The following is a 13,662-nucleotide window of genomic DNA, read 5'->3' as shown; positions in this document are numbered from 1 at the left end:
ATGGTTACAGTTTCCTAGGGATCTTTTACTCTGAGTTCATTTATTAACCCTGCCTCTTTACACATTACCAGATCCAAAATAGCCTGATCCCTGGTTGGAACCACAACATATTATTCTAGGAAACTGTCCCTAAAACATTCTATGAATTCTTGCTCATGGCTAGCTCTGCCAATTTGATTTTCCCAATCTACATGAAGATTAAAGTTGCCCGTGATTAATGTACTGCCTTTTTTACGTGCCCTTATTATCTACTGATTTATTCTCTGTCCTACAGCATAGATACTGTTAGGGGGCCAATGGACTACTCCTACCAGTGTCGTCTTCCCCTTGTTATATCTTAACTCCACCCATATGGATTCTACATCCTCTGATCCAAAATCATTCCTTGATGTCGTTCTTATTCCATCTTGGACTAACAAAGCTACCCCACCACCCTTTCCTTCCTGCCTATCCTTTTGAAAAGTCACATGCCCCTGAATCTTTAGTTCCCAGCTTTGATCTCTTTGTAGCCATGCCTCTGCACTGGCTGTAAGATCATACCCATTAACCTCTATTTGTGCCATTAATTCATTTATTTTGTTCCAAATACTCCATGCATTTAAGTAAAGAGCCTTTAATTTAGCCTTTTCATCATTTTTCCCCCCCTTGACCCTATTTGCTGCTGTTTTTTTAATGTTTGTACACTCTGTCCCTTCCTGTCACACTCTGGGTATCATTGCTTAAATGGCTGCCCTGCAATGCTGCCAAATCCTTTTGCTTTATAAGCCTACGTATCATCTCTCCAGAACCCTCCCCCCCTCTATTTAGTTGAAAGCTCTGTCTACAGCCCTAGTTATTCGATTTGCCAGGACATTGGTCCCAGCACCATTCAAGTGAAGCTTGTCTCACCGGAACAGCTCCCTTCTACCCTAGTACTGGTCCTGTGTGCCAAACAGCGTAAGCAACAAGTGATAGACAGAGCTGAGCGACCCCACAACCGACGGATCAGATCTAAGCTCTGCAGTCCTGCCATATACAGTCATGAATGGTGGTGGACAATTAAACAACTCACTGGAGGAGGAGGCCCCAGGTATATCCCCATCCTCAATGATGTGGGAGCCCAGCACATCAGTGCAAAAGATAAGGCTGAAGCATTTGCAACAATCTGCAGCTAGAAGTGCCAAGTGGGTGATTCATCTTGGCTTCCTCCTGAGATCCCCAGCATCACAGATACCAGTCTTCATCCAATTTGATTCACTCCATGTGATATTAAGAAATGGCTGAAGGCAGTGGATAATGCAAAGGCTATGGGCCCTGACAGCATATCGGCAATAGCAATGAAGATTTGTGCTCCAGAACTTCCCGCGCCCCTAGCCAAGCTGTTCCAGTACAGCTAGAACGCTTTATCTACCTGTGTGGAAAATTGCCCACGTGTGTCGTGTACACACAAAGTGGGACAAATCCACCCGGCCAGCTACCGCCCTATCAGTTTATTCTCGACTATCGTTCAAGTGATGGAAGGGGTCATCAACATTGCCATCAAGGGGCACTTGCTTAGCAATAACCTGCTCACTGGCGCTTAGTTTGTGTTCCGCCAGGGCCACTCAGCCTGTGACCTCATTAGGGCCTTGGTTCAAACATGGACAAAAAAGGTTGAACTCCCGAGGTGAGAGTGACTGCCCTTGACATCAAGGCAGCATTTGACCAACTGTGGCATCAAGGAGCCCTAGCAAAACTGGAGTCAATGGGAAGCCGTTTGGAGTCATACCTAGCACAAAGGAAGATGGTTGTGGTTGTTGGAGGTCAAATATCTCATCTCCAGGACATCACTGCAGGAGTTCCTCAGCATAGTGTCCTCGGCTCAACCATCTTCAGCTGCTTCATCAATGACCTTCCTTCCATTATAAGGGGTCAGAAGTGGGGATGTTCACTGATGATTGCACAATGTTCACCATTCCTGACTCATCAGATACTGAAGCAGCCCATGTCCAAATGCAGCAAGACCTGGACAATATCCAGGCTTGGGCTGACAAGTGGCAAGCCATATTTGCGCCACTCAAGTGCCAGGCACTGAACATCTCCTACAAGAGTCTAACCATCGGTCCTTGACATTCAATGGCATCATCACTGAATCCCCCACTATCAACATCCTGGGGGTTGCCATTGACCAGAGAATGAACCAGACCAGCCATGTAAATATTGTGGCTCCAAGAGCAGGTCAGAGGCTAGGAATACTGCGGCAAGTAACTCATCTCCTGACTCCCCAAAGCCTGCCCACCATCTCAAAAACAGAAATACCTGGAAAAACTCAGCAGGTCTGGCAGCATCGGCGGAGAAGAGCACAGTTGACGTTTAGAGTCCTCATGACCCTTTAACAGAACTAAGGGTGAGGGTTAGGGGCACAAGTCAGGACTGTGATAGAATACTCCGCACTTGCCTAGATGAGTGCAGCTCCAACAACACTCAAGAAACTCAACACCATCCAGGACAAAGCAGCGCACTTGATTGGCACCACATCCACAAACATTCATTTCCACCAGCACCAATGCACAGTAGCAGCAGTGTGTACCATCTACAAGATGCACTGCAGGAACTCATCAAGACTCCTCTAACTGCATCTTCCAAACCCACGACTGCTTGCATCTAGAGGGACAAGCGCAGCAGATATTTGGGAACATCACCATCTGCAAGTTCCCCTCCAAGCCCTACACCACCCTGACTTGAAAATATATCGCTGTTCCTTCATGTTCAAAGGATCAAAATCCTCCCAGACAACACTGTGAGTGTATATACACCACATGGACTGCAGCAGGCCTGGAAGGCAGCTCACCAGCACCTTCTCAAGGGCAACTAGGGATGGGCAATAAATGCTGGCCTGGCCAGTGACACCCACATCCCATGAATGAATAAAAAAAACAAATGTTGCAGTATCTGTATCTTGGCCTCCAGCTCAGTGACTCTGAGCAGAAGTTCCTCTAGCCGCAGACACTTACTGCAGATGTGTTTATCTTGGATCACACAAGTATCCATGAACTCCCACATTTTGCAGATGCCACACGTCATATGCCCTGCCATCTTTATAACATTTAATTAATTAATCGTTTTACTGATTAAATTTCAATTAATGTCTCTAGTCCTGCCTCTGCTTATATTCTTTTTATTTCAATCAATGTTCTACTTTTCCCAATTGAAATTCCCTAATTAAGATAAATCGGAGTACTTACCAACCAATCTAGTAAGCTTTACTACTATTCGTAACCCTTACTACTACTAATAAAACCTTACAATTAGTAAAATTACCCAGATTTTGAAAGATGAATGAGAAAAATGCCTATCACTCGATCAAATCCCCGTTTCCTGTGACAGAATCACAGAATCTTTACAGTGCAGGAGGAAGTCCTTTGGCTCATCGAGTTTGCACTGGCTCGCTGAAAGAACATTCTACCTAATCCCACTCCCCTGCCTTATCCCCGTAACCTTGCACATTCTTTCTGACGTCTCAGAACATGGTCTGCTCTGGAGCCATGGATTGAGCTGAACTGGATATCTCTTTTAGGTGCTGCTGTCTGCCTCTGCGTTCTCTTCTCTCCCACTCTTAGCTGCTGTTGTCTCCATGTCTTCCTCTCTCCTGCACTTTGAGGTGCTGCTTTCTGTATCTAGATCCTCCTCTCTCCTCTTGCAGGTGTTGCTGTCTGTCTCTGGGAGAGGCTGGTTCATTGAATATATTTAAGACAGAGTTGGACAGATTTTAGATTGACAAGGGAGTTAATGATTATGGGGAGAGGCAGGAAAGTGGAGTTAAGGCCACAGTAAAATCAATCATGATCATTTTGAATAATGGCGCAAGCTAGGTGGGATGAATAGCCTACTCCTCCTTTCTTATGATCTCACGACAGGCTTTGAGGAGTCAGGAGTTGAGGTACACGCCTCAGAATTCCCAGCTTCTGACCTGCCTTTGTAGCCACAGTATTTGTATGGCCAGTCCAGCTCAGGTTCTGGTCAATGATAACCCCAGGATGTTGATAGTGGGGGATTCAGTTATGGTAGTGCCATTCAATGTCATAGGGCGATGGTTAAATTGTCTCTTGTTGGAGATGGTCATGGCCTGGCACTTGTGTGGTGCAAATGTCACTTGTCACTTGTCAGCCCAAGCCTGGATGTTGTCCAGGTCCTGCTGCACATAGGCATGGACTGCTTCAGTATCTGAGTCACGAATGATGCTTAACATTGTACCATCATCAATGAACATCCCCACTTCTGAACTCTTGATGGAAGGAAGGTCATTGATGAAGCAGCTGAAGATGGTTGGGCCAAGGATACCACCCTGAGGAACTCCTGCAGGGATGCCCTGCGACTGAGATGATTGACCTCAAACATCCGCAATCATCTTCCTTTTTGCTAGGTACGACTCTAATCTGTGGAGAATTTTCCCTCGCTTCCCATTGACTCCAGTTTTGCTAAGGCTCCTTGACGCCACACTCGGTCAAACGTGGCCTTGATGTCAGGGGCAGTCACTCTCACTTCAGTGACACTCACATTCCAGGAAAAAAGTTTTTTAAAAAGTGTGGGATGGTGCAGCTGAGGTAGGAGATGAGCCATACTTTTACTGAGGGGCCAAGCATGCTTGAGAAGCCCAAGATCCTGCTCCTGCTTCCATTTTTTTTGATATTTTGTCAACGTGCCTATGCAACACCTTTGGATTCCCTTTTGTATGAGCCGCCCTTACTTTCTCTTTTCCTGTTCAGGACTGGAGAGGAACTTGCGGTGGGAGGGGGAGGATCCAGTGATCGTGGTCCATGTAGGTACCAACGGCATAGACAGGATGAGGAAGGAGTTTCTGCATAAGTCAGTATGATGAGCTAGGCACTAAATTAAGAAGCAGAACCTCAAAGGTAATAATTTCTAGATTATTACCTGAACCACACGTAAATTGGCATAGAACAAATAAGATGAAAGAAATGAATGTGTGGTTTAAAGACTGGTGTGGCAGAATTGGGTACGAGTTTGTGGGGCACTGGCACCAGTATTGGGGAAAGTTGGATCTTTACCTTGGAATGGTCTATGCCTGAGCCATACTGGGGCTGGTATCTTCGCGAGCTATCTAACTAGGGAAGTAGAGAGGATTGTAAGCTGAATAGTAGAGTTATGGGATCAAATCTGGGAAGATGTAAACCAAAGAGTAGAGACAAGACAAGAGAGACAGGGAAATGATAGACTGTGACAGGAAGAGACAGAGAGTACAAATCTAAGAGTAAATAAGCAGTTGGATGTGACAAAAATAATAAACAGACAAAACTAAAGGCTCTGTAGCTAAAAGCATGTGGCATTTGAAAGAAAACAGTTGAACTGAGCACAAATAGAAATAAGTAAGTATGATCTGACAGAGCCATGGCTACTAGATGACATAGATTGGGACCTGAATATTGATGGATATGTGACATTCAGGAAGTTAGGAAAAGGTGGAGAGGTTAATTAATGATATAATTAATGACAGCATTAGCACATTAGAGAGGGATGAGCTAAGTCCATGAAACCAGGATGTAGAAGCGGGTTGGGTTGAGGTGAGGAATGATAAAGGCAAGAAGTCACTTGTAGGAGTGGTGTACAGGCCTCCTAATTGTAACTGCACGGTAGGACAGGGTATAAAAGAAAAGATAATGGGAGCTTACCAGAAAGGCACAGCAATAATTATGAGGGATTTAAATCTACATATATACTGGAAAAATCAGATGGGCAAAGGTAGCGTGGATGAGGAATTCATAGAATGTTTTCAGGGTAGTTTCTTAGAACAGCACATTCTGGAGCCAACCAGAGAGCCTACTATACTAGACCTGGCATTGTGCAATGAAATAGGATTAATTGATAACCACCTAGTGAAGGTACCCCTAGGTAGCAACAATCATAATATGATTGAATTTTACATTCATTTTGAGGGAGAAACGCGTGCTCCAAGACTCGTATTTTAAACTTAAATAAGGGCAATTATGTGAGCATGAAAGCAGAGCTAGCTAAAATGAACTGCTAAATGAGCTTAAGGTCAATAGAAGTTTAATGGCAGACATTTAATGGGATATTTTAGAATACACAAAGTATACATTCCGATGAGAAAGAAAAGTTCCAAGGGGAGGACACACCATCTTTGGTTAACTAAGAAAGTTAAAGACAGTATCAAACTTAAAGAAAAAGCATATCATTATGCAAATATGGGTGGCAGGGCAGAAGATTAGAAAGAATATAAAGAACAGTAAAGAATGACAAAAAGATTAATAAGGAGGGAAAAATTAGAGTGTAAGAGAAAGTTAGCTAGTAATATAAAGATGGATAGTAAGAGTTTCTATAGACATTTAAATAAAATAGTTAAAGTGAAAAATCGTTGTTCCCATGGACAGTGCGTTTGGGTAATTAATAACCAAGTAGAGAGATGGTGGATGAATTAAACAGGTATTTTGCTTCAGTCCTCACCATTGAGGACATGAGTAACATCCTAGAAATAGCTGTAAATCAGGAAATGGAAGGGAGGGAGGAACTCGGTGGAAAATTACAATCACCAGGCAAGTGAGATTGACAAGTTGTTGGGCTGTGGGCTGACAATTCCCCAGGTCCGGATGGACTTCACCCTAAGGTCTTGAAAGAAGTGGCTAGTGAGATAGTTGATGCACCTGGTTTTAATTTTCCAATTCTCGATATTCGGGGAAGGTTCCATTGAAACAATTATTCGGGATAGAATTAGTAGTCACATGGAAAAATATGGGTTGATAAGGTCTGACGAATACACGAATAGGATGTGAATAGAGGGATACGGACCCCGGAAGTGCAAAATGTTTTAGTTGACAGGCAATATGATCGGCGTAGGCTTAGAGGGCCGAAGGGCCTGTTCCTGTGCTGTACTTTTCTTTGAGATAAAAACAAAAAACTGCGGATGCTGGAAATCCAAAACAAAAACAGAATTACTTGGAAAAACTCAGCAGGTCTGGCAGCATCGGCGGAGAAGAAAAGAGTTGACATTTCGAGTCTTCATGACCCTTCCACAGAACTGAGTGAATATAAGGAGAGGGGTGAAATATAAGTTGGTTTAAGGTGATGGGGGTGCTGGGTGGAGAAGAGAAGTGGTGGTGGTGGTGTGGTTGTAGGGACAAGCAAGCAGTGATAGGAGCAGATAATCAAAAGATGTCACAGACGAAAGAACAAAAGAACACAGGTGTTGAAGGTGGTGATATTATCTAAATGAATGTGCTAATTAAGAATGGCTGGTAGGGCACTCACGGTACAGCTCTGAAGAGAGATCAAGCAAGCCCAACAGGATGACAGATGCATCCAAATAAAAGTTTTATCAGAATGGACGGCTGGATTATACTCCCAACAGCCCAGTAATTTGTCAATATTTTGAATGGAGAAAATATCCCACAACCATTGATTTCTTAGTTTTCAATGACAGACCAGTCATCCCCAAAACACTTCAACTTGAAATTCTCAAAAAAAATACAGCTCTAGCGGGGGTGGGGTAGAAAGACTAGCAGGGCATAAAAGATTTAAAAATAATGGAAATAGGTGGGAAAAGAAAAATCGATATAAATTATTGGAAAAAACAAAAGGAAGGGGGAAGAAACAGAAAGGGGATGGGGATGGAGGAGGGAGTTCAAGATCTAAAGTTGTTGAATTCAATATTCACTCCGGAAGGCTGTAAAGTGCCTAGTCGGAAGATGAGGTGCTGTTCCTCCAGTTTGCGTTGGGCTTCACTGGAACAATGCAGCAAGCCAAGGACAGATATGTGGGCAAGAGAGCAGGGTGGAGTGTTAAAATGGCAAGCGACAGGGAGGTTTGGGTCATTATTACGGACAGACCGCAGGTGTTCTGCAAAGCGGTCGCCCAGTTTATGTTTGGCCTCTCCAATGTAGAGGAGACCGCATTGGGAGCAACGAATGCAGTAGACTAAGTTGGAGGAAATGCAAGTGAAATGCTGCTTCACTTGAAAGGAGTGTTTGGGCCCTTGGACGGTGAGGAGAGAGGAGAGCCCAACGCAAACTGGAGGAATAGCACCTCATCTTTCAACTAGGCATCTTCTGGACTAAATATTGAATTCAACAACTTTAGGCCTTGAACTCCCTCCTCCATCCCCACCCCCTTTCTGTTTCTTCCCCCTTTTGTTTTTTTTCTAATAATTTATATAGATTTTTCTTTTCCCACCTATTTCTATTATTTTTAAATCTTTTATGCCCTGCTAGTCTTTCCACCCCACCCCTACTAGAGCTGTACCTTGAGTGCCCGACCATCCATTCTTAATTAACACATTCATTTAGATAATATCACCACCTTCAACACCTCTGTGTTCTTTTGTCTGTGACATCTTTTGATTATCTGCTCCTATCACTGCTTGCTTGTCCCTCCAACCACACCATCACCCCCACTTCTCTTCTCCCCCCACCACCCCCCCACCACTTTAAACCAACTTATATTTCACCCCTCTCCTTATATTCACTCAGTTCTGTGGAAGGGTCATGAAGACTCAAAATGTCAACTCTTTTCTTCTCTGCCGATGCTGCCGGACCTGCTGAGTTTTTCCAGGTAATTCTGTTTTTGTTCTGGATTTCCAGCATCCACAGTTTTTTGTTTTTATCTCAAAGAAAAGTATAGCACAGGAACAGGCCCTTCAGCCCTCTAAGCCTGCGCCGATCATATTGCCTGTCAACTAAAACATTTTGCACTTCCAGGGTCCGTATTCCTCTATTCCCATCCTATTCATGTATTCGTCAGACCTTATCAACCCATATTTTTCCATGTGACTACTAATTCTATCCCGATTAATTGTTTCAATGGAACCTTCCCCGAATATCGAGAATTGGAAAATTAAAACCAGGTGCATCAACTATCTCACTAGCCACTTCTTTCAAGACCTTAGGGTGAAGTCCATCCGGACCTGGGGAATTGTCAGCCCACAATCCAACAACTTGTCACTGGGTCTTTGTGACTTTTTGCCATTCTCCTGCCTTTTTTCCGTAACTCTGCACTCTGTTCCTATTTAAATAATCATCTAATGCCCTCATGAATGTCTCAGTTGAACCTGCCTCCACCGCACTTCCAGGCAATACCTGAAATGGGTGGTGTTAGGAAATAAAAAATTTTCATAATGTTATTGGAATTTATTATAAGGTAGGAATATTGCAAGTGTGTATGCGGGGGTAAGGGGACTTAATTGAATTAAAGACAGCTGGTCTGAAGGCTTTGATGATCAGAGGAGAACCTAGGTTTGAAATATTAAATAGGTCAACATGGCTAAAGTTTTAGAATATGAAGAGTAATTGGAAAATTTGCATTTTTAGATAAACCAGAATAATTTGAATTTCAAAAGAAGTGGTGAAATGTTACACATAGCTAGAAGAAGCCAAACAGGGTGTTTATTTTTCCCAAGGCTTACTGATAAAATTGGTACTATGAAAGAGTTTTATTATTAGAAAAATGGATTTGAAATGACATATTGGGACAATGGGATTTACATTTAAAAAGGGAGAAACCTGTATAAAGGAGATGAGGCTGTGTGTAAGAGGAAGGCATTCTAAGGTCGAACAAGTGTGAAAAGCCTCTAAGCCTCAAGTTGCTATCTAAACGAGCTGAAGTAGAGAAAACTCACTTTGTATTTGACTGTTCAGGGTATCGTTTTACTTTGCCTGGGTCTTTTTAAATCTATGTTGTTTTACTGTTGCCTTAATGGAGGTGTAACTGGGAGTTAGATTAAGTAGGGGAGCTAGGAGTTATCATAGTAGTAATTTGTAAACCTATGGATGTGCTTAAGATTTTTTTTATTAATAAATGTTTAATTAAGTTTTGTAAGAAACCTATAAAACTTGGTCTTATTACTACTGAATTCAAGGCACACATCTCAAAATAAATACAAATTATAAAATAGTTGTGGCAGTTGTTTCAAGGTTCCCTTTGGGATTTGAACAGCTCAGCATTTACTATCTGCTGTGCCGCAACCTTTGGGTTGTCTTATGAGGAAAGGTTGAGAAGGCTAGGATTGTATCCACTAGAGGTTAGAAGAGTTGAAAAGTGACTTGATTGAAACATTTAAGATCCTGAGAGGTCTTGACAGGGTGGATGTGGAGAGGATGTTTCCTCTTGTGGGAGAATCTAGAACTAGGGGTCACTGTTTAAAAATAAGGGGTCACCCATTTAAGACAGAGATGAGGAGAAAGTTTTTCTGAGGGTTGTGAGCCCTTGGAACTCTCTTCCTCAAAAGGCGGTGGAAGCAAAGTCTCTGAATATATTTAATATTTTTAACTCGTGTGTTCATGAACAAGTACAGAAAAAAAAACAAAAATGGATTGCTGGCCTTTATATCTAAAGGAATGGAATACAAGTGAGGGTAGAAGCAATAAATCCCTATTTAAGACCATACCCATTGGACTGTGAGCAGTTCTTGGCACCACATCTCCTTTTAGGAAGGAATTTGTTTTATTCTTTCCCAGAAAATAATGGCGCTTGAAGGAGTATAGCATACATTTACCAGAATCTAATTCCGGGGTTTAAATTGAGGAGAGATTTCACAACCTAGGGCCCCCGATCTAAGCTTCACCTCAAGATTTTTTTTCCTTCCCTTTCTTTGCTGAATACCTTGTCTCCAGGGGGATGAAACATCCAGTCCTTCTATTGATTCAGGCTTTGGTAATCCTAGAACAATAGAAAGCCATTTATACCCTTGAACCTGTTCCAGAATTCAGTGAGATAATGACATTTGCCCTCGTTCCCTTAATATGTGGTTGACAAAAATCCATCAATCTCAGATTTAAAATTAGCAATTGATTCAGCATCATTACCTTGCTTGTTAACCAATACATTGGGAGCATTTCAATTTGCAGAAGAGAGTTTGCAAACTTCTACCACACTTTGAGTGTACTTGTGTTTCCTAATTCCACTCCTGACTGATCTGGCTCTGGTTTTTAGGTTATGCCTCCTCGTCTTAGACTCAGCAGAGAGAGTTTCCCTCTGTTTACTTTATCTGTTCTCTGTAATATCTCAATTTCGTATGTTAACACCATATTGCGATGTGGTTATTTGTGCCTGTCATTACCAACCTTATAAACCATAGTTTGTGCAGTTATGCAGACACTCCAAATCTAACACAGACTTCCCCTGTATTTTCTGTGATCCTAACTAATTTAAATGACTTCTAACTCTGTCTCTCCCAAACCCCTGTGCATCTTGTTTGTGTCTTGTTTCTATTTTATAATGTTTACACCTTGGTATGAAGCAAATTATTTTAAATCCCCAATGGATAAACTCCATTGTGGAGTCTGAGCTCCATTAATGAGCCTGTGTTTTGACTTTTTGCAGGAGCTCCAGGAACAGTTGAAATCAACACCATTCCGGGACTTGGTTATTCGAGGGAAGGAGTTGTGTGGGGCACTCATTACCTCTCTTATCAACCGATATATTGGGGACAACGCCTCGGTCGACGCCATCAGTAAACATCTGAGGGACACTTGTCCCCTGCTGTACAGCAACGACGACGCAGTATGTTCCAAGGTATGGACAGATGGTCAGGCAGGGGCTATGGTCAGGAACTGGAGGCCAGGAGCTCAGTCAAAGCATAGGTTATCTTATTTCCTTTCTTAGTGAGTACTAGTACTTTCTGACCATGACATCCTCAACCTTTTTTTTCCATTCATTCATGGGATGTGGGCTTCGCTGGCTGGGCCAGCATTTATTGCCCATCCTTAGTTGCCCTTGAGAAGGTGGTGGTGAGCTGCCTTCTTGAACCGCGACAGTCCATGTGGTGTAGGTACACCCACAGTGCTGTTAGGGAGGGAGTTCCAGGATTTTTCCACACTAGTGCCAGGCAATCACTATCTCCAACAAGAGAAAATCCAACCATCGACCCTTGATGTTCAATGGCAGTGCCATCACTGAATCCCCCATCAACATCATGGGGGTTACCATTGACAAGAAACTGAACAGGACTAGCCATATAAATACTGTGGCTACAAGAGCAGGTCAGAGACTTGGAATCCTGCGACGAGTAACTCACCTCCTGACTCCCCAAAGCCTGTCCACCATCTACAAGGCACAAGTCAGGAGCATGATGGAATACTCCCCAACTGCCTGGATGAGTACAGCTCCCACAACACTCAAGAAGCTTGACACCGTGCAGGTGTGCTCTACCTAACTCCTTTTTGAAGACATATAATGTTTTGGCCTCAACTAATTCCACAGGCTCACCACTCTGGGTGAAGAAATTTCTCCTCAGTCGAAAATGGTTTACCCCATATCCTCAGACTGTGACCCCTCGTTCTGGACTCCCCCATCATCAGGAACATCCTTCCTGCATCTACCCTGTCTAGTCCTGTTAGAATTTTATAGCTTTTTATGCGAACCCCCCCCTCGTTCTTCTGAACTCTAGCGAATATAATCTTAATCGACTTAATCTCTCCTCATATGTCAGTCCCGCCATCCCAGGAATCAGTCTGGTAAACCTTCACTGCACTCCCTCTATAGCAAGAACAATCACCCTCAGATATGGAGACTAAAACTGCACACAATTTTCCAGGTGTGGTCTCACCAAGGCCCTGAATAATTGCAGCAAGACATCCCTGCTCCTGTACTCGAACCCTCTCGCTATGAAGGCCAACATAGCATTTGCCTTCTTTACCGACTGCTGCGCCTGCATGCTTATCTTCAGCGGCTGGTGTACGAGGACACCCAGGTCTCATTGCACATTCCTCTCTCTCAATTTATAACCATTCATATAATAATCTGAATCTTGTTTTTGCTACCAAGGTGGATAACCTCACATTTATCCACATTATACTGCATCTGCCATGCATTTGCCCACTCACTCAGCTTGTCCAAATCACACTAAAGTATCTCTGTATCCTCCTCACAGCTCACCCTCCCACCCAGCTTTGAGTCATCTGCAAATTTGGAGATATTACACTTAGTTCCCTCATCTAAATCATTAATATATATTGTGAATAACAGCACCGATACCTGCAGTGCCCCACCAGTCACTGCCTGCCATTCGGAAAAAGACCTGTTTATTCCGACTCTTTGTTTCCTGTCTGCCAATCAGTTTTCTATCCATCTCAATACACTACCCCCAATCCCATGTGCTTTAATTTTACACGCTAATCCCTTCTGTGGGACTTTTGTCGAAAGCCTTCTGAAAGTCCAAATAAACCATATCCACTGGCTCCCCCTCATCACTAGTTACATCCTCGAAAAATTCCAGTAGATTTTTCAAGCATGATTCCTCTTTCATAAATCCATGCTGATTCTGTCCAATTCTGCCACTGTTTTCCAAGTGCTCAGCGATTAAATCTTTTATCACAGAATCACACAGTGCAGAAGAGGCCCTTCGGCCCATCGAGTCTGCACCAACACGTGAGACACACCTGACCTACCTACCTAATCCCATTTACTAGCACTTGGCCCATAACCTTGAATGTTATAATGTGCCAAGTGCTCATCCAAGTACTTTTTAAAGGAGATGAGGCAACCCGCCTCCACCACCCTCCCAGGTAGTGCATTCCAGACCGTCACCACCCTCTGGGTAAAAATTTTTTTCCTCACGTCCCCCCAAACCTCCTGCCCCTCACCTTGAACTTATGTTCCCTTGTGACTGACCCTTCAACTAAAGGGAACAGCTGCTCCCTATCCACCCTGTCCATGCCCCTCAGAATCTTGTACACC

At 43.3% G+C, this 13,662-nt stretch overlaps 1 protein-coding gene across 4 annotated transcripts in view; it reads left to right on the top strand.

The window, feature by feature from the left end:
* Positions 1-13,662, top strand: part of nup155 (nucleoporin 155) — a 287,604-nt gene that overhangs the window by 163,135 nt on the left and 110,807 nt on the right. For all 4 annotated transcript variants that reach the window (XM_041186949.1, XM_041186950.1, XM_041186952.1 and 1 more), the window contains one exon: positions 11,308-11,499. In XM_041186949.1, the coding sequence (XP_041042883.1) occupies positions 11,308-11,499 (192 nt within the window). The remainder of the gene's footprint in view (positions 1-11,307; positions 11,500-13,662) is intronic.

The sequence above is a fragment of the Carcharodon carcharias genome, chromosome 4 (assembly GCF_017639515.1).
Source record: "Carcharodon carcharias isolate sCarCar2 chromosome 4, sCarCar2.pri, whole genome shotgun sequence".
In the NCBI taxonomy this organism is placed as follows: Eukaryota; Metazoa; Chordata; class Chondrichthyes; order Lamniformes; family Lamnidae; genus Carcharodon; species Carcharodon carcharias.
This window is presented reverse-complemented; position numbering and strand designations above follow the sequence as displayed.